This window comes from Eurypyga helias, unplaced genomic scaffold, assembly GCF_000690775.1.
Source record: "Eurypyga helias isolate BGI_N326 unplaced genomic scaffold, ASM69077v1 scaffold9774, whole genome shotgun sequence".
Classification (NCBI taxonomy): domain Eukaryota; kingdom Metazoa; phylum Chordata; class Aves; order Eurypygiformes; family Eurypygidae; genus Eurypyga; species Eurypyga helias.
The window spans coordinates 36,954-59,330 of NW_010248182.1; the positions used below are offsets into that span (position 1 = coordinate 36,954).

At 43.4% G+C, this 22,377-nt stretch overlaps 1 protein-coding gene across 1 annotated transcript in view; it reads right to left on the reverse strand.

The window, feature by feature from the left end:
• Positions 1–21,948, reverse strand: part of DESI2 (desumoylating isopeptidase 2) — a 54,433-nt gene extending 32,485 nt beyond the window's left edge. Inside the window, exon 1 of the mRNA XM_010150975.1 lies at positions 21,892–21,948. Within this exon, the coding sequence (XP_010149277.1) occupies positions 21,892–21,930 (39 nt within the window). The 5' untranslated portion in view covers positions 21,931–21,948. The remainder of the gene's footprint in view (positions 1–21,891) is intronic.
• Between the last annotated feature and the right edge of the window lie 429 nt (positions 21,949–22,377).

Consider the following 22,377-nt stretch of genomic DNA (forward strand, 5'->3'; position numbering starts at 1 on the left):
GGATAAAACTCCTCAAAAACAGTGCCAATTTCATACAGCGTCTCAGCTCTTTCCATTATTTTTTCCTACAAGGATAGGGGTGCATTCTTGCCATAGTCATACACTCTCTCTTTCTCTGCTGTTCAGCACAATTACCCAAGAATCACATTGCATTAATGTTTCCAGATCAGAATTTAAGGGATAAAACAGGAAGCAAGGAACTTTATTACAGCAATGATTAAACACTGTTATGCCATAAAGATTCAAATACACCTTTTCCCAGAAACTCAGTTTCTGCTGGTCTGAAGAAGACCAAAAAAAAAAAAAAATAGAGCAAGGAACATTTCCTTGAGAAAGCAACTGTCCCAAGAAGGGGTAGCTGTATAACCTAGCCCAATGGCAAATTGGGATGTTGGAATAATTATCTTCTACAAAGCACAAACCCGGTAAAAACAGCAATCAGGGAGGTTCAGATTGAAACTTGTTTATGACCCATGACCCAAGGGCTTCTATGATGAGTGATTTTAGCACTGTTTAAAATGACTGAAGAAACTAACCACTAATAGTTTTGGAAATGAGGAATCATTTCTGACTGTTGGCATTTAGCTATTGGATACCAACAACTGCTTTAAGGATACTTTTCACCCCCCCATATGAAGATGCAACAGAATGATTAATATGTGCAGCATACCATGACAGCTGGGAAAAATTAAAAAGCTGTGGGAGTATCTTAACGACTCTGATGTAACATGCTCTGCTCTGGTTTGTCTGGGCTATGCAGGATTTTTGGTTTTTTCTCCCCCTCCTCCCCCAAGGATTCCCACTGTCTTTATTTAATGAGCAGCATTGGACACGCAGCTCTGAATACCATTTCATAACCACCCCTTGCTGAAAGATTGAGATGATGGTTAGCAGCAGCGCCTGGCACCAAATCATCACTGTTTAGTTCTATGAATGTACTGTTTTGGGTGAAAAACATTTCAGATTAAATCGTGGGTGTTTGTCCCCTCAAAGGGACAGCCTCTGTGCTTACTTCCCCCAAAAGTCACACACACCCTTGCACAGGGAGAGGCACAAACATGCCAGTGCAGCTGCTTTGGAAAACACTGTTATCTTTCCTTTCTTCTCTTTGCCCCCACTCTCTAAACAGCACAACAGGTATGAGACCAGTAGTGGATGAGCATTCGGACTGCCCTAAATATCTCCCTTCTGCTGGGCACAGTAATAATTTTACACGTGCTAAAGCAAAATGTTTGTGCTAGTCCACTGTGTGTTGCAAATATCTAGAAACAGACCCTGATTCAGCCAACTGGTTTCTTCATGGACGTGCATTTTACAGTATCTGAAGATCAACATCTGAAACGTACCCAGTGAGGTCAAGGATTGAAGGGGAAAGATAAGGAAATACTCCAGTAAGGTCAAGGAGGAGGATTTGCTTTACGTAGCAGGTTTCACCAGGAATATTCCTCCCCCCCATTTGTATTTATTTCTATAAAAATCCATCAGATACTGCAACTGCATCTTGGCTCCTGTTTATTTTAATGAAAAGAGAAACAACTGTATATTTGTACCCCGGTATTCAATGGCATCGTCTGCCAGATCCCTCAGCAACCTGCCAAAAAATTCTCCTGCATACAGAGTAGACATCTAATCTGAACTGTGGCCAGGCTAATGTAGGAGAAAGAAGTAAGCACTGTAAATGCCTCATCTAGCTCACAACATCCTCTAATATCAAAGACATCTGCTCTCAGATTAAACTATCCCCCTGGTTTAAGAAGGTTTAAGAACCTTCTAGATGCCCAGATATCTACTACAGGAAAACAAAGCCTTATTCAGCCCTAGCTGATAATGGCCAACCATCTTTCTCCAAAGTAGACTGTAACTCATTTCTAAGAGTGAAGAAGCACACTCCAAGTACATCCCCATTTTGATTAGTATCAAAAATAAGAGCCCATGTTTTCAATAACAGTGCACCACACACATAAGTCATATTCCATACTCAACCAAAAATGCTTCCCAGAGAATCAGAAACCTAAAAAAATCACCACGCTCTTTCCAAAGCGATCCACAGGGCAGGAGAACAAGAGCAGAACTCAAAACAAACTGGTGCATCTTAGATATGCACATGAATCCCACAAGAGAGAAAGTACAACAGATGTGGATCTCAGTTCTCCTGAGTTGCTTTTCTTTAAGTTCACCCATGCAAGTTAGGGAATACAAATGGTCATAAGCCTATAATTTAAGCTAATTATCCTGCAGACCAAGAGAAAAGAAACATTTTTATTCCTATATAATGGGGAAGTATGTGGACTCTCCAGCAATGAAAGTCACGCAAGAGATTCATCATGCTAGTGATGAATGGATAGGTCTGAGACCATTCAGTTCCCACTCCATATATCTGCCTTCTTGCGAGTTAGATGGATGCATGCAAGAGGTAAACAGATTCATCAAACAAATAAGATCAGCATCCCAGCCTGAAATATTTCATCTTATGTGAAACTTTCATTTGTTCTATGAAGTATGAGTTTGGTAGCATTTATATAATTCATTTTACTGTACTTCCCCTTAACACCTCAAAAATCTCATTCAGACTCTCTTACTGGAAGAGACCAAAAAAAAAAAAAAAGTATGAAACATCACAGAGGAAACAAAGTTGTATTTGACTAGACATTATTACCAAGGGAATGTTTGCATCAGTGGGAGATCTCATCAAAAGGGTTTATGGTCACCAGATGGAGTTAAAAAAACAATCGCTGTTTGCTTATATCCTATCAGATTTAGATGAAAAATAGCTCGTAATCTCTTTGGAGCCAGAACTCTCTTTCTTATTCCCATTTATGCAGTGTCTTCATGAAATACGGTGGAATCTCAGTACATGGCTGAGGTTTATAGTTGGTATCACAAATAATTCATTAACAGCAAGACAAGGCAGACACCAGCATGCTGTAAGCAGGGGAGCATTGCCTCATTCCACAGGATAACACAGATAAAACTTGCACAAGCGAACAGAATGTATTTGCTCATGCATTACATGTACAAATGTAAATACAGTCTGTACGTATACAGGGAAGTCTTAGAGAACAACAACGTTTTAACTCTCTGGTTTACGTGAGGTGTCCTGCTAGCAATAAGCAAACATGCCAAGAGTGTGTACAAAGCCAACCATGGATAGACTCATCAGCCTCCTTACACGCATGCTATTTTAGTAATGAAGCCTCGAAAACAGGACCGCTATTGCAACAAAGGTGCAGCACTATAGATTTGTCCTCGCTAAGTCTCCTTACGGGAAAAATTTTCTCCTAGCCATCCTCCTCCAGAACACGGAGAACTTGGAAGTGCTGCTGGATCCCTAGAAATGCTTGTACTTTCTGTGGCAATAGTTAGCCTGCTCAGAGGACAGCCTCCTCCAGCAAGTGAGTTACAAGAAGAAGGAAGTTTCTTACCTCTCTCCCAGCTTACTTTATCCTCCAAGGTGTACTTCTACATTGTGACCCACGCGAGTACATACACAGCTTGGTTTGCTACCCTTCAGCAGCAGCAAATTCCAGGTAACCAAGCATGAAAGCAGTGCTGGATATATAAATACTACTACCAAAGCATCTTTTTCCTCTCTCTTTGTGAAAAAGCCACCACACACAGTGACATGAGTTTCATTTCTATTTCATGGAATCTTGCAGCCATGGTTGCTACCTCATTTGAATGCTAATACTACCGGGGTTAGGGCACCCGTGCTTGCAAATACCTTCTTTGCTTTCCCTTCCAACTCTGTCCTAGCAAGACACAGGCTCTTTTTTGTCTGTGTGATCAGATGGCAATACACAACGGATGTGAGCAAGACCAGCCTGATGCTGAATTGCTGTGCTGGTGCCAGTTCTAAAGGAAAACACTCCCTCTGAGAGAAGGAATACTGACTAGGTTCAAAATAACATGCTTCACGTCACAAGTGATCCTCTGGAAGGCAGCTGAAGTAAACAGGAAGCAGTTTTAAAGCCTTTCAAGCAGCCAAGCTTTTGGAAGCACCCAGACACTCCTTTTCTTTGGAGTGTGGAACTACTTGGCATTGTAGCCCTTAAAGCTTACTTCAAGCATATTCAAATACAAGATTTACACAACGTGAATCCAGAAATTTGGGGAGGGAAAACCCCAAGGTAGCTGGCAGAGGCCACTACAGAGCGCTCTCTTACTCGTCATTCCTCATGCAGATTGTTTCAGGACCCTGTGCCTTCAATAGCAGAGGAAAATATTGTCACTTTTAGCTTCTAGATAGACCTAAAAAAAGAGAAGGATAGCCTCTCCACTTACATTGAGCTATTTCTTCAATCCTTCCTCCAACACGTTAGAAAAGAAAAGCCTGTAGGGCCAAGTCATAGCAAAGGTGTAAAAGGAGAACTCAGACCTGGCACAGCTGTTGCAGAAAAAATAAATTGCATTTTTGCCTCAGAGCTTTCTGGTTTCTATCAAAAGAAAACTGGTGAGATACCCATACCTGAACCTCTCACTTTTATTTTTGTAGGAGGAGTAGGAAGACTGAGGAAATCAGAAGAGGCTCTGTTTAAAGTTGACATGGATGAGTGTTTGATACAGACAGGCAGAATTGGCCCCAGGATCCCAGGGGCAGAAAAACACTTACTCAGGAGCAACAGTGGAACTGCAGGAACAGAACAGCTGAATGATCACGGGCAGCCTCTCATGTAAAATGTTTCTGAGACCTGAGCACCAGAAGGTAGCAACTGTAATGCTAATCCACAAACACAGATCCACATCACAGCCAGGGAAATACAAGTCTGCAAGCCTGGCATCTAGACTGGATTAATTAATAGAAGTGGTAACAAAAGATAGCAATAATAACCAATAAATATGACCTTTTGGGTAAGGGTCAATATGACTTTGGCGAGGGGAGGTCCTGTGACACCCATCTCTTGGTATTCTTCAGTAAAGGCAGTGATCTCATTGACATTGTTAATTTATTTTAAAAAAGGTTTTGATTACATTCTCCAGAAAATGTCTTTAAGGATGTAACTAGTCATGAGACAAAGAGATATGGTGGGGTTCTGCAGATGGCATGAAAAAAGTAGGTAGGAACTGACTACCTCTGACTACGGGGGTGGGGGGGAGGACTTGGTTTTTCACCACTAGGGTCTAGGCCCACAAGCTCCCTGGCAGGGGATGTTGATCTAAAAGGTCAAATTTGTTCAAGAGAACTGAATGGAAGAAAGATCCATCAAGGATTGTAGAGACAGCGGTCACGCTCAGCGAGGCCCCAGGCCTGACAATGTTTGGAAGCTGTGGAAGTGTTAGAAGGAAATGTCATATATGCTTGAGGTCCTGTCTCCAGCAGTTCCCACAAGCCAGCACTGAGGGAAGAATAATGATATTGGACTAGATGGACCACCCATGGTCTGAGCCAGCCTGGCCATTCTAATGCTTATGTCTTCTTCTGCATGAAGAGGAATGAAAACATTGAAAAGAAACTATGGAATGGAGTTCTCCCATCATAACACAGTGATTTAAAAAAAAAAAAAAACACAACAAAAAAAAACCAAAACCAAAACCAAAAAAACAACCAACCAAAACAAACAAGTACCAGAGAGATTTTATTTCCCAGAAGAGAGGGAAAGTTAAAGAGAGGACCTATTTCAAACACCCGCCTGAAAGACCCTGGGCAAGCTTTGTGAACCAGTGGAAGAGAAACCTGCCTCACACTTCGATAGTCAGGATACAGTTTAAGCAAAGGTTTTGAGATTACATTGTAATTGCCCAATTAGCTCTTGCGTGCAAAAGGGATTCTCTTGTATTTATCCATATCCAGCAGGGCAGGAATCCAAAGCTTTCTGCCCGCTGTGGATTTGCTCTTCCAATTCATTAGGATTAATTTCTTCACCACCCACACAATTCGTTGAATCTCTTCCTTCCCTCCCTGCCCAATTGCCACCTGTCAAAGTTATAAAGATGATTGGTGCTTCTTAAAAGCAGCACAGAGCATCTTTATCCATCTATTTACTGACAGATGCTTTTCCCTCCTCCTTTGGTAGACTAGTTCTTCCCAAAAGCCTGCAGTCTGTCAAGCCATCCCCAGAGCACATATGTGCATGCAGTATTTAACCACATCACCTCCTGTAACCCCAGTGTGTAATGTAGATGTGTTCCTATCCCCCCACCCCCAAATTCTAGGTAGCATTTTATTTCAACAAGTCCCAAGTAAAACACATGAAGATTTTCAAATCTGTTTGCCATCAAATTAAATTATAACCTGTCTAAACTGGCCAGCATCAAGACTTCAGGCTGGCCCACAGCAATGGGTTTTATTTCTAAAGCAGAGGATAAATTTTGGTAGATTAATATGCATGCAATCCTGTTGTCAAGTCATTGGGCAGAACTAGGACTGATTGTTTCGCCTTACCTCTTCCTATCTCTGTACAAGGCTTGTACAGAGTCATGGGAAACAAGGGGGACATTAATCCTCCACGCTCTAGCTCATCTACCCATGTGTACTAAGTGACATTTCTTTCAGAAAGCCTCTTGAATTACATTACCAGAGCTGCTCTGTAAATTAATTGGTTTGAGAAGAAATATCCCTGATCCTGTTGGCGTCACAGTACAACATGAAATCCTAGGAGTTTTCTTTCAGATTGAAAACCACGATAGCAACAGAGAGCCAGCACTTTCATTTTAAGAAGACTGAACACTGGAAGAGTGCTTCTGACCCACAGTATTCTCCAGTGCTGGAAGCTATCTGAACTCCATCAAAGGGAAGCACAGGTGAACTGGGAAGCCTCAATAAAATGCTTTGCTTTGAAACATCTATCACAGGCCTTAAAAAGAAATCAGAGCATTTTCAACAGCCACAGCTGGAAGAGAGGAAGAACAGTGTCACAAATATAACTCCATATCAATACCCAAGAGACATCACAGCAACAAGGCACCTAATCATACAATCATAGAACATCTCAAGTTGGAAGGGACCCATAAGGATCATCGAATCCAGCACCCTGCTTCTCTCAGGACTACCTAAAACTAGACCATATCACTAAGAGTATTATCCAGATGCTCCTTGAACTGTGACAGGCTTGGTGCCGTGTCTGCTTCCCCGGGGAGCCTGTTCCAGTAACCGACCACCCTCTCAGTGAAGAACTTTTTCCTTAATGTTCAATCTGAACTTGCCCTGACGCAGCTTCATTCCATTTCCTCACGTCCTAGAATCAGATGAGTCAGCCTCAGTGCCTCAGCTGCAGAGCAGGAACCACAGTCTTTTCCTTCTCCAGAGTAATACTGGGAAGCACACTCGAGAAGACTGAGAAAGGACCATGCACCAGAGTAGAGAAAGCTAAGCTGACCTCTTGGGTACCCTCCTGTCCCAGCACCTGCAATGGCAGCACAACATGGAGATACTCCATTTGCTCCAAACTGGCAAGTACCACCAGCAGGCTCTGGAGCACAGAACTGCTCAGTGGGAGCTCATGTGTCCTAGCAAGAAGCACAGCACACAGCCCCCTCCTGCTGCGTTGTTTGCTTACCCACTGTTTCTTCATCCTCAAGCCCCTGAACAATACCCACCACGCTGCAACGTGCATGTCTGCAATTTGCACGCTGTCATCTTCAGCTGCCTGGGTTTTCCTGACAGAATTAAATTAATGGCAAATTGAATGTTGTCTTTCCCCTCCCCCTTATTTCACTCTCCCCTTGCTTCTGAACATACTGAAGTAAAAAGCTTCCTCTGAATCAGATTTCAGCTGTTACAAGGCCAGCATCTGAGGAAGTCTGGGTGCTAATGAGAGAAATAGCAGCTGCCTCTAAACACTTCAGCTGCTCTGTGCAGTCAAAGGGCAGCAAAAGCTAAGGCCAGGAGCAGATGTGGGGGCTGACTAATTGCAGACCCTTCCCAGTCAGGCTCTGGTGGGAAAGGGAGGGGGACCACCACCTCGTGATTGACAGGAGGGCCAGGAACAGCCATCGAGGTAGTAGGAGTTGAGGCTGCAACAGGACACGTGCTCACCTGGGCACAGGTCAGGCGGGTGCTGCTGGTGGGATGCAGGCTGCTGCCCCCCAGCCCACCACTCAGAAACCCTGCTGCTGCCTCCCATTCCTATGGGAGTCATACCAACCCGGGCAGGTGCGTCTCAGATGCCAAAAAGCTCGTTTAACCTCCCAAGCATCCCACAAGCATCTCCTCCCACCCCAACAAGAACACTTTTTCCCTTCTTACAGGTGAGGCAACCCAAGGCAAAGAGATTGAAGTGACTTGCTAGAAGTGCAATTGAGAAGGGAACTAGGACTAAGGCTATGGTATTTCTCTTTCTCAACATCCAGTGCTTTACTCAAAATGAAGGTTTGGTTGTTCTCGGCTAGGGTCCAAGGACATGCTTTGTTGGCAGTATTACACAATCTATTTAGAGCTTTTTGATTCCCACATGTTCAAAGCACTTGTACTTTTCACAAAACATTGTGGTGTCATTGAACACGATGTTATGTTTGAACTGAAAGGAGGAAAAAAACATCTCCATCTATTACTACATGTAAATAAGAGCTGGTCTCCTACAATCAAGCTGTCTTAGTAGAGAATTAAATAAGAGTGAGCTTGACCCTAGCTGTGCTAATTAGTGACAATCTATCATCAATTTACTGAGACAAGAAAACATCCTGTCAGGTCCAACATCATTTCTTTCACCCCACATGAAGACATCGTGGGATAGAAGGAAGGGTGGAGAACACAGAAGTACCTAAGGACACAATCATGTCACAGGGACGCTAAAGAGCACAGTTTAAGTCATGTGTCTCATCCTGTTTTAATGGGTTCACTTACCTGCATCACCCAAGGCTTCCCACAGTAGGATTTTAAATGGTGGCAGGAGGTGTAATATTTGGGAGATCCTGAGAGTATGACATGATTTAAAATGCCACTCTGCAGATAGGCAGAAGGAAACAAACGTATTCCTTGTAAAAACTGCCCTACAGATGAGTGGAAAGTAGCCAGGGTTTGGTTTTGTTTTCAGATCTGCTTCAATGTATGTTATCAAAACTAAATGAGAAATAAAGTGCCGTTGCTATGCCATTTCCACTAGAATAGTCCCAGCTAAAAGGAGCTGGGGCTCAGGTTCTCATGTCTGAATACTCCCAACAGTAAGAAATGCCTTGATACAAGCCGAGTGAATTTCTTCTTCTTTCATGCCTACTCTCTGCTCTGTCAATGCTCAGTCTCTCTCCTTTAGAGTAGCATACAAGCCTAATACACAGAGCAGGCAAGTCGTAGACACCCCTCCCCCACACCCCACCCCCCAGCCTCATGTGTCTCGCTGTTTCTAGAGCAATGGTAAACAGCAGCATCCCAAAGACAGGCACAACAGCCAGCCAGCCAACAGTCACAGGAAAGTTGTGCCCCCCTGGTATCTTTCAAGGGAGCTAAATATTTAGGGTTTTTCCCTCACAGGTGCTCATAATGAGCAATATACCTATACTGCAGTAGCATTACAGTTCTAAACATATCCAAAGGTACAGCACCAGTTCTGTTGCAGGATCCATGATGCAAGCTGAACTTTCTCTTCTGGCTTCCCCATTTGCACATTTATTGCCCCTTCTAGCACCAGGTCACCTGATGTGGGGCTCAGGTGAGATGACGATCACTTCTGGGTGCTTAAGTTCTTTCATAGAACAACAACTTTATAAATAATGAGTGGCAGGGCACTAAAACCTTTATGATGTGACCTATAAAAGGGTTCTCCATGCTTCATGGGCAGTTCAGATGCTTGACATAAGGGATATTGTGATGTTTAATAATTAATTGGCTGGAGACACTGAGAGCCCAAGGGCAGATGTCTCCCATCTGCAAGCTTTGAGAGCTGAGGCTGCACTTTGCAGGAGGGAGGGAGGGGAGGTGGTAGGGCGAGAAGGTGACAAGGTTGGTGTGCCCCTGGAAGTCAGCAGCCTTCTCGAGACACTTGGCTTTTTGTTTTCCAAAACAGAAGTAGGTATTATCCTGTGCTTCTCCAGGTGGCTTTCACTGCCCTAGTCACTGGGGGACCAGAGCAGCAATGATCCCTGCCAATTCCTGGTGACAACTCACCTAAATGAGATGCATCGTTAGAAGCTACATTCATGTATTTAATAGGCTTTAGCATCAGCTTTAATGAGACACCTCTGCGACCTCGAGAGAGGTAACAGACAGCTAGAAACATGCTTCAAAGTCCTGTGGGTATGAGAAGTGGAATTCAAGTTCAGAGGTACCAAGTACAGGATTCTTAAGCACCTGATGTTTTAGAGGCTATAATATTGTTCTTTACACTAACTTTAAAGTGTCCATCTGCATAAATTCGTTTGATCCAGCAACAGTTTTAACTATATCGAGATTATCCAAAACAACAGCTGCAATAGGTGCTGAACTGCACATCCCCAAGTAATTACACATTACAAAGGGAATCCTTGAAGCATTTCAATAACACACCATATTACGAACAGCACTGGAAAAGTCACAGATGGACGTGTGAGCCTCCCAGCATAATTTCAGTGCAGAGATGGATTTGGAAGATAGGAAGTCACTTTGCTTCCTGCTTCCTTGCCTTTCTCTCAGAAGTAGAGGGTGTTTTAAAGAGTGTTGAAAAAGTTCAGGTTCTGGTTGGTCCTGTGACGTTGATGACTGTGAAAGGGAGAAATATAAAGATTCTCACCTTCCACATCTCCCTTTTCTCTTGCCTCCCAATACAGCTCTGCAGTGAAATGTTCCCTCCTATCAGCTCTGCCTGAATACAAGGGACAGAAGAGGATGCTCAGCAGTCTGGGGGACATGTGGCTAATCCAACTCATGGGGTGCTGCGATGACCACCCTTCTGACCTCCCTACCCTCCAAGGGGTGTTCTGCCTGCTTGCCTGGCTTTGACAAAGCCTCTGGTTACCATGATGCCGAATGTCTCCTTCCAGCAGCACTCTGCCCAAGGGAGGAGATGGAATTTGGCCCAGACAATAAAACCAAGTGAAATTTGCATGGATCCATGTGGCTTCCATTTTTTTATCCTTCCAGAGGCTTTTGCTCAGCAGAAATCACAGCTCTCTTTTGCTTCTATTGTGAGACCCACAGGGAAAAAAAAGGGATTTGTAGTACTTCCTTTCTTCTGGTCCCCAGTACACCTGAGCTTGAAATCAACCCATTTAGTTTGCCCCTTTCTCTGACCTGTTTCTTCTTGGCTCACACTGGAATTAATCTGTTCTGTTTCAGTTCAGTACAACCCGTTCCTCAACGTACTGGCCCCCAATATTGTCACAGTAGCAAGCACAAGAGGCACAGCACTCCAGCAGCAGCAAATCGGCACAAGAGGCACAGCCCTCCAGCAGCAGCAAATAGAAGAGGTCTATTCCACGTCCCAGAGAACTGCCAAAGAGAAGATAGCCAGCTGCCTGGGATAATGAGCAGCCATAAAAATTAGAGTGAACAAGGGCACAGCAAATGGCACTGCAATCAAGAACAATGAATGTTAGAACTAGAGACAGATGGTGGGTGGATTTCAGCTCAGGACGTGCATTTTTAGCTGTGGCCTCCACAGATTCGAAAACCTCCAGCACTGCCTTCCCACCTTTCCACAATGCCTTCATCGCACGGGTCCTCTAAAGATGCAACAGCCTGTGTGTTCTTAGTGCTGGGACAGACTCAGAAATAAGGCTGCACAAGTAATTAACTTTCCAGATTAGGCAGCCAGTTAAGGAGGAAAGGGCAGAAGAGATCCTCTCAGGGCAACAAAACCTGGCAGCTGTCTAAATATTGCCCTGAATGTAAATGAGGCAACAGGAGGAGGGAAGAACCTTGACTTACCAGGACGAGCAAGTGCTTTCTGCTTGTACCTGGTAACCAGAAGTCCAGGCACTTGTCCAGGAGGGTACAGACCAACTATCTAACCACCTTGGCCTACCAGAGGGGATCTGGTTCTCCACCTGCCTCAGAGGGAAGCAGCCTGGTCAACCTCTCATAGTGTATCTGGGGTCAGGCCTTCTCAGTCCTTCATGGTGAAGCAGTTTCCTTGTATATAAAATACACCTTCAGTGAGATAGAGAACAAGTGTGAATAACAGTATAGCCTGGCTCCGGCCTGGCCAACCTCCTGGAAGAGCTAGTACTGGAAACATCCACTCTTCTGCTAAGCAAATATTTCAAACAAAAACTAAATGTTTTGACACAAGAGACCCATACCAACAAAATCCAGAGTTTCCTGCTGTCTGCTTCTATGGCAGGCCTGCGTGAAGTGGCATTTGTGTTCCAGTCCTTCAGGGGTTTTAACCAGGTCTCTGTCACTCCAGATGTATCAGCACACTAGATGGTAGAAGTCAAATGCAGAACTACTACTGATCTGCCCCACACACAAATAGTGTTCATGTCAGAAACTCTGGGCATGTCATGCAACCTCAAATGTCCTAAAATATTCAAGATATCTCTAAAAAGGTGATAGCTATGAAACAGAATCCATGAGGGAAGAGACCTGGACCTTTCCTGATAGGAAGTCAGAGGTCAGATGGATAGCCTAAAATGGCCCTTGATGTCTCTGCTTAGGCAGTTGAACAGAGCCTCTCATTTCATAGATAATTGATTTGCTAAGGAAGTACTTCAGCCATGCCTGGAAATATCTACAACCTAGGCCTCTTCTCATGCAACTGGAAGAAACTTGCTGAAGCTAAGAGTGCAGGTTGATGACAGAGGTGATGACAACAGATTAGTCCGATGTTTAACCTCTTGGTCCCCTTTGTCACTTCTCACATTCAGCAGGCTAATCCAGAACCGGGGGAAATGACAAATACAGGGCAATTATAAAATCATCTGCACCAAAGAGTCCCAAACAGAGCAAGACACACAGATGAGCCAAGAATAGATGTTTAGAACATCATGTACCTAGGGAAAGCTAACCTATAGCAAAACCTATAATTCACTCTAGAAGCCAACATTGGGCTCCTTATGCACTCTAAACCCTGAGGCAGCTATCAGCATCTAGGAAGCTTTTTTCTTGCATCAATATTCAGTATAAATTAATCACTAGCAGAAGATATCAAACAGAACAGCAAAGGGGTTGATAGTTCTTTTTGGGTTTAAGTAAGACTACATAGAAAGCACAGGAACAGGTTTAGGGTTGAAGGTTCAGCAAATCATGTTATTGACTGAGCTTACATGGTACCAGGATCTCCAACTCCCAGAGATGTGATCTATCAATAGTCACATGGCATTTGACTCATGTGTTGACCCACATGATGGAGGCACTTACTAAACAGGCTAAAATGCTTTCAGCATTTCTAGCACCTGACACTTTCTTCTGTAAATAAGCATCCCTGCCTATCAGGGATCACATGTAACCCATAGCGTTTCTTTTTCCCTTATCATTGCTTTTCCAGATACCTTTATATTCATGGCTGAAAAACTAAGTTACCAATTAAAACAATTTTCTACTCTTAGGACATAGCCTCATATTTTTCTCTGAAAGGATAAGTCTCACAGATTCACATGCTGATTAGATATAGCTCTGAAATAAGGAGATACCTACTTTCACTCCTCTAGATCTTTCATGCTACAGGAACATCCAGTGTTTCCCTAGAGCTGTATCAACCATTTTTTTCTTTCCTAACAGTCTGAGTCCATTTGCTAGAGAAAGACTCATCAGACTTGTGAATTTTGCTTCTTTTCTTCCCCAGCAAAAATATAGATTTTAGGTATTGATTGATCTCTGCCGCCCTCCCCAGCTTCAGCTACGTCATCTTGGCATAATGACAGGAACAAGAGAGAAAGAAACAGAGAATTAGAATAATGGCAACCCAGGTCCCTAACGTAACTTTTGGCCCTAGGACACCCATTTAAATTCAGTCCAGTGCACTAATGCACAACTATATACCTACCCATCACCACACTTAGAAATGGATCTGACAGCTGTTCCAACTTAGTAGCTCTGTTTCTGTCACTAATGGTCAGCTCTCCCACCGCATGCATAACTGGTCCCTGTGGGTTACCTCAACTGGGAGCTGGATGACCAGCTGAGCCATGACACCAGAGCACCTTAACCTATAAACCAGGGATGAGGTACAAGAGGCAGAAGGGCCTGCTTTGCTACTGCCAGCTAAAATTTATTTGGTAGGAGAGTGACAGTCTCCAGTACTGTCAACACATCAGCTTTATTCAGTACTAAAGGGGTTTTGTTCGGTTTTGGGTTTTGTTTGTTTCAAAGAATAGCCAAGTGACAACAGGAACCTTGACAGCCTAATGAGCCAGAGGCTAAATCTTGCTGACAGAAGTGTCATGTGCTAAAAGGAGTCTGCCTTGCTGTTTGGGGAAACCCCAAAAAGCACCAGAGAAAATTCACTGGAAACCAGCTTCCATATGGTATCAAGAGGAAACAGTAATTTCTCTGCGTCGCTCAGAGACAGGCCAGAGGATTGAGACTTTGCCAGTATATGGGCTTAAAGGACAACTTCCAGCAGCAGCAAAAGTTTTCTGGATCTCTAGGTTAGAGCTGACCTTAGGACCCTGGGCTTAAACCTGCCCATAAGACTCCTGACTCTGCAAGAGTTCAGGTTGCCCTGAAATCAGTACTTCAGAGACACTTATACGGGAACTGGGCTAATGACAGAACCTGTGAAGCTTTGCTCCAGCAGCAGAGTTCACACGCATTTTACGCTGTGTTAGCTTTCCTAGGTTCTCCTCACTCATAAGGGTTTCTTTTGTTTACAGATGTAATGGACAGCGTGTCGTGAAGCAGTTTCCCTAGTGTATGCAGGACTAGCAGAAGTGAGAACTCCCGCATTGCCCTCGATGAGGCAGTTCAAGTCAGTCCACTGGGCAACAGAGCACTGGTTCAATGAGTTTGCTGATGGGATGAATGCTGAAGCTGGAGATAGCAATGCTCTGTGTACAGGCAAGAGACAGCTCTTAAAACATCTCATGTATAAGCCTAGAGTGGTTGGCTGAAGAACTGCAGTGCTGGAGAAGATCAGCAGTAACATGGACAGGTAGCCAGCTTGTCACCCTGACAACATCAAAACAGACTGTTCCCCTGATGGATAACACGTCTCCAGGCTGTTGCTAAGACAACAAAAATCCATTTATTATGTATAAATGGGCACACTTCGTCACTGGACTTATTAACCCAGGCCATTCCACTTACTCTTTAGCTTCTTAATCGGTTTAAATCAGATGCCATGTTTTGATTCCTTCTTCTTGAAGGAATGGACTCAGCTGCAGCTCAGAGTATTTTTTTTTTAGTCTTTTCTTCCTCCATTTGATCTCCTCTCTCCAAAGATACCAGACAGAAGAGACATCTAGTTGCATTTCATTATTTTCTCACAGGCTTGAACCAGACACTACAACACGATGCTCTGCATCCCCAAACTGCTTGCTTTTTCCCTCTGCTCCTGAGTTCAAGCAGGGCAAGGCAGCAATCCCACTCTATGACTGGCCTGCCTGAGGTCAGCCTGTTGCCACTCACATTAAACTGATACAGTCTAGGAGGAAAAGAGAAGCAGAAACAAAGCCTAGTTTTCCTCACCTGCACAAACTGCCAGGCTGCTCAGCCTGATTTATTTGAAAACTAATGCACTGCCATCAGATTTGCCATAACACCTTTTTTTTTTTCTTTAATTATTATTTTTTTCAAAGTCAAGAGCATTTGCACTGGGAGATGTTGAATCCAAGAAAAGTGAAGCAGTCTGGATATCCCTCTCATATCTTGGGCTCAGGACTCTGCTGACATCCAGTGAGAGTAGCTTTCTTTGCCTCTTGTCTCATTCACGACAGTGGTCTCTCTGACCTCTAACCAAGAGTATTCCCATAGAGTTTTTGGGCCCATAATAACAAGTATCATCGTATGACATTACTGTTACATATTTTGCATTGGGACCATTACTTTACCTGAGTGATTATGAACCCCAGACCTATTACACAGCAAAAGCATGTAACCAATACAGCACAGAAGGCCAACCAAAAGCTCTAGAAAGGCACAGAAAACAAGCATCTGAGATCTACCTGATCCCTCACACTACCGCCTGTGAGTAGCACAATGTTCAACTACTCTCAGAAAAAAAGACAGTTTAGCACCTATGTAGGACATGTTATAGCACTGTGGGGAACCCATCGCTAGACACCAGGCACCTGCTTTCTCACCATCCTGCTTGTCATCCATTACGCTGCACTTGATACAGTTTGAAGGCAACAGAATGAGTAAGGATCTGGATAAACAAAGAGTCAGCGAGAAAGTAAAATTCCAAGGCCAAAGTCTTCCTGTTTTCCTTCAGGAATTGAGGGATTTACCTTTGACCTTACCTCCACAAGTGGTCTGTAAAGAAGATGATAAATCCCAGATCTTCCTTAGCCAGGGCTTATTCATGGAAGAGGAAATTCTTATGAGCTTTGAGAGTGGCCACAGAATAAATAGGAATATGATACACCTACCAAGCCCTCCCAAGAACATGGCAAACTTCTGAGTGAACAGTGTGTGTTGAAGAACTGCAATGATTCAGATTTGGCAAATAGTTTTAGCCAGAGATGATTGGCAAATATTTTAAGGAAGAGACAAAACATTTCATTTAATGTGTTTTAAAAAGTGTCGATTTTGTTTCAGAACTTTTTTTATATGTGTATTACAAGTTGCCAGAATTTAATTAAAATCTCCCAAAGGCAATATTTTCCATTTTGCTCTCAGTTTGTTGAATACGTTCATTTTGGCCAACATATGAAGGAGGAAAAAGAAAGCTGAGACCCTAGTGACTCTCCCTATCACTTAATCTTTCAAAACCACAAGTTGCCCTATTGACTTTGAGCATCTCTTCAGCTCACCACAGCAAGCAATTCCACAGCTATCAACCTACTTGACAAAAAAAGTCCCCTTGTTTTCCATGTGGCTTCCTGGAATACCAAATAGAGTCCAGAGACACTGTACTTCTCCACACACAGCGGCTCACAAACAACTGATGAGTAGTGCAGAGATGGGACCACCACCTGCAATAGGATTTCTCACTCTTCTGACTAAGTGAGCAACTGAGACCTCTACTAACAGTAATCACAAACAAGCTGACATTTTTCTGAGTAACTAGGCTTATTCTTTTCTCCAGAGAGATAATAAAATGTTCCATAATCTAGTCAGAGCTTAAAACAATCATTTCACAGAGTGAAGTGCTCTGCTTACAATCCTCCTGCTGCTTCTAAAATAGACTCAAAGGCTCCTTATGTACTGAAACCAGAGGTACAAAGCACCTCTATTCCTTCAGATCAAAGCATTTGAGTGGCCAAGAGTCTCACTCTTTCTTTTCCACTTGCATAGGAAGCCAGAAAGGGATGCTAGGATGGTAAGTCTGCTGGTTTTCAGTGGTACACACAGGTCATCACTCCCAAACCACATGTAAGCAATGGATGTTAAAACAAAATGCTGCAAGTGACAGACCTGAAAAGTGCAAAAGGAAATTAACTCTCACCTCCATACCATTTTGTATCAGAGAAGTTGCCTTAAAGCACTGAATTTTTACACATTTATTCTGTGACCACACAAACACTCCAGCTTTATGCCTTTCCTCACAGATAGCCTATGTGTCCTCTTTATGCAGGGACCCAACTTTCACCCTATCACAGTGTCTGTTGCAGAGTTCCACATACAGGTTTCCACAACCGCTTGTCCAAAAATCCCCTCTCCCTCCCGGGACTGACAGAAAAGCCAGACTGCTTCTTGCAACTTGTTTTTGATCCAGCACCCTCCTGGGTGGAGATAAGAATGCTATTGTGTTTGGGTTTTATTTTTTTTTTTTTTGTCAGGGCCACTTGGATGATCCACTCAGTGATGTGATGGAGAAATCAAATCAATGACACCACCACCCACCGATCAGTGAAGCAAGAGAGAACCCAGTCAGTCACCTGCAGGGCCACCCTTTGCCATCAGCCATTGGCCTTCAGCCATTTAGCTGGCAAACGGTATAAATTATATAAAGAACTGAAAAACTATGGGACAACCATTATAAATAATTACGTTTTGGCTACCTCTCTGAAGTTGGAAGTCACAGGGAAAAATGGCAGAGCTAGTGCATCCACAGTGACTTGAATCTTACTTCCCTCTCATTCACTCCAGAGAGGATGGAATCAACAGAATAACAGTGGGACAAGGCTGAGAAAGAGACTCACCCCTCTCATCCAACCAAACTGACCCTACATCATTGCTCCCTGTCCCCCTCCTGACCATGGCTCTCATTCTCCTCTGCAGCCCATCTCAGGGGCTCATTTTCCCCACCATAAAGAGTAAGCAAAAATACCAGTAGATCAAAATGACAGTTTTGTATGTTATCAGCTGCAAAGACAGTGGAAATTCAGGACAACCATATCTGTAATAAAAGAGGGACAGCAGTGATATGAATATCTTTGTTTTTAATTTGATAGCATGAATGTGCTATGCAATAAGCTGAAAATATGAGAGCCCCCAACTTGAGTCTTTGCCAAGCAGACTATTTTTAGTGGAATGTGTTTAGCTTGCTTGTTAAAGATTTAAACCTAGGCAATAATTGCAGTTACTCTTCTGTCTGATTTAAGTAGGCAACATTTATTAATGTGTAGTGATTAAGTCAACTATTCCAAAGTAAGCCACAAAAACTTAAAGAAATAAGGAAACAGGATGATATCCTGGCTGAAGAAAGTCAACCCTGTGATCTAAGTTAGATCTGATCCATGATAAACAGCTTATTAAGGCAGAGTGGAGGGAAGAGAGCTGTAAGTTATGAAGGGGAATTTGATTTATCCCTCTGAAGGCAAAGTGATAACTGACTTATCAGAGCACACTCTGTCATAGATTTTATAGACCCAGTTACTTCATGCAGGTCTCCAAACAGCTGTTGGCTTAGAGTAAGTCCATGCAAGGGCTGGATTCAGACTGGGAAAGTGATTCATCCATGATCAAACCCCTGATTCATGTTGTAATTCTGGTTTCGCACTTACACTTGAAACCAGAGTTCAGTATCCTGCACATTCATTCCTTAAAATGTCCTGGTTAAGCAGCAAAGTTCTCCTGCCCTGTCTGTTTTGGAACCATACAGGTGTGTGCAAACTCTTTAGCAAGAGGATATAATCACCCTGCATGCTGGGGGTGAAGGAATTTTCTTTCGATTATCATAATCTGAACAGTTGGAATAATCAATGATTTTTGCTCAATTATTCTATGCTGAAGAAAATAAGCCTACAAATAGATCTACCTGCTTTAGCTATTTGTGCAAAACACCTAATTAAAAGGAAGCACTTTTTTTTTTCCCCAAAGAAGCCTGATGCATATCCAGTGGGTAAAAGGATAAATGGCTATAATCCTTGAATACACAAGACTACACAGAGTGAGTATTTCATAGCTGCACAAAGCCCATAATCAAAGTTCTACCCTAGGGGTAAGTTTTCCTGTAGTGTAAGTGCTTCCAGATGCCATACAGGGGTCATGATCCTTGTCAGGAAAGCATAGCTTTACATCCAGTTAATTGTTATCCCCAGCTGTCGTCTTTTTTTTTTTTCTTTTTTTCATTGAGGCTAGTTTTCCAACAGTCATTCAAGCAAATGTGCTCATTTCCCAGTTCCCCCGCAATTCCCCACCACAGTGTGACAAAGTGCAGATTTTGCATGGCTATATTCCAAACTCCATGGTGTTAAAATCATAGCAGCAATGGAAAAGCATGTAGCCTCAATAACCATAATGTAGGAACTGAACTAGAGGTGACTCAGTGGTAGTCAAACAGATGCTATATTAAAATAGAATGGTTTCTTTGTACAGAGCATTAACTTGTGGTTAACCCATGGAGTTAGTACTCACACCTAAAGGTTTTCATGCTTTGCTAAGCAGCAAAAATTAGTCAGAATTAAACTGATGACCTCAATTCAGTTCACTGTGTCGAGGTGTCCATCTCAGAAACACAGTGGCCATAAACAGCAAGTCCTTTCTCCCATGATTCCTCTGGGCTTCATCTTTAGTGTCAATCATACAAAAAAAGGCAAAGACCATGTCCATCCATTATTCTGATCTCTTCAGATCAGTAGCAAATTATTCACCAAGCTGGGACAGCTCAACAGAGGCTCAGAGTGCAAAGTTCAGACCACAGCCTGCTGCAGAACTAAAAAAAAATTGCAAGGAAGACAGTGGATATCATAAAAGGGCAATGCACCCCTTTATCTGCCTCAAAGAGCACTCTTCTGTCTGATTTAAGTAGGCAACATTTATTAATGTGCAGTGATTAAGTCAACTATTCCAAAGTAAGCCACAAAAACTTAAAGAAATAAGGAAACAGGATGATATCCTGGCTGAAGAAAGTCAACCCTGTGATCTAAGTTAGATCTGATCCATGATAAACAGCTTATTAAGGCAGAGTGGAGGGAAGATATTAATGAGAAATTCTTGTGTGTGCACTTGCAATGCCTTGTTACCAAGCACTAGCTACCACCTGCTTGGGTTACCAGACCTGCTGAAGACCTCTTGTTGGCTGAAGAACAGCTGGGGAGGGGTGAGGGAGTGGGCGGGCGGGGTGTCACAGTTCAGGCTGCCATGCAACTGACCATCAAACACTCAAAACCAAAATCTAGGAAAGGAATTTACACCAACTTGCTCAATTTTACCAATAATGGCTGTGGAAGAGGCAGATTCAAGCCATTGTAGTTGTGCTTTTCAGACTGTCCTTCAGTACAAGTACAGTCCTACTTAAATAGCCCTTATCACTTGCTCTTCCCTCAGAAAACAACCCAGCTTTTTCAATCAACAAAAGATCTCTTAATCTTTGTAATAATAAGTTTGACATTTACAGCAACCCACTCCTCATCTCCTTGGTGTCTATTCTCTGGATTCCCCCAACAGGGAAACCCACACTATTCTGTGGGCTTCCTCTTGAAAGTTGTCACTGTCTGATGACAGAAAGCAAATGTATGCCATAATCTTAAAGGTCTGGAGCTGGATATTTAGAGCTCAGTCAGCACCAGGGCCTTATAAGGTTGGATTTTGCCCAGCAAAGTTCACGAAATTTTTTGAAGATCTGAAAACTACTTCTTTTTTCTTTTTTTTTTTTTTTTATCATTAGTTCATAGACAACAAAACCCACAGGGGAAGTATATCCTCATCAAAATGTTCCTCATCGTAACACCCCTCTCCTAAGATTCTGTTGGATCAGAAAGCAAACAGGTTGTCCCAAGCCACCTTCTCTCTGGGGGCTTGTGCCAAGGCTAGGACTCAGATCTTCTGATTTGTTAGCACCGATCATTCTCACTCACATTCCCCCTTGCAAGAAAAGGGAAAGGAAAGTCACTTGCTACACTCTGAACTTTCAGGAAACATTGCCAAGCAGCATGTCCTTGTGCTCCTCCCTGTACTGAAACTTCACCAGTTCAAATCTTTTCTTACTCCTGTTGTTGCAATTAACCTTCAGAGAAAATGTTTAGCTACAATCTTATGCATATGAGTGACTGATCCAGATTATTAGCCTAGAAACTATGTACTTACTACAATTCCACACTTGTTTCTCCTCCTTGGATGAAATCCTGACCGCTTCCTCACAGCCTGGCAGTGCTTGCTCACTCAAAATTAAAGGACAATTAGCTCCAACAAAGAGAGAGGTGATCACATCTCCTTCCTTAACTGGGACACTGGAAATTAAAAAGTCCTCTCCTCATCCAGTGCTGCTCCTGAAAGATCCTGCAGAAAATCTGGCACAGCTTTACCTGTAACCTGGCCCAATAAGCTAGGCATTTTAAAGAAAAAAGCCAGGGTCAGCATCATCACTGACAGCCAGAACATGACATGTTTGGATGAGGAGTTTGGGGAGGGGTGGGGATGGAGGGGTGGGGATCAACCTCTCTGGTGATCTATGCTTGGCTCCTCTTCACACAATGCCTGCCTTCAAGCGCAAACTCCCACTCAGCCCCACTGCCCGTCCCCTCCCCGCCCCCCAAGGAGTACTGTTTCATACTCACCATGTCATAAACATTCAGAATCACTGGTTCATTTGCCATTGTTGATTGTAGTAGAGGCTGGATTAAAGCCTTTCAGTCCCTGCCAGATGTGTGTTGCTGCCCCCAGGGTATGCTTTTACCCTGAGCCAGATAGAAGGAAATGCCTCATCCTACAGTCTCCGAAGGACGGAGTGTGGAGGGAGGAGGAAAGGAGGGAATTCTCGCTGTTGAGAGGGGGTTAAAGTTGGTTGCAGTGAGGCAGAAAGGCTTGGGCTGGGTTTGCTGGTTGCACAGGGTTTATTTTACCCCTCTACAGCATGGCAGATCCGAAATTTCTTTCTAACTCTGTAGCGCAGCTCGGGGTCCGTAGACTCATACACCACTGTAACCAAGCACCGTCCAAGCTTGTAAATCCTGATCCACAGAAGACAGACTCCGAGCCCGGAGAGAAGTCCTCTTCTGGCTTCGTGTGAGAGGGGGGTAGTAGTGTGTGCGTGGGGATCTCTC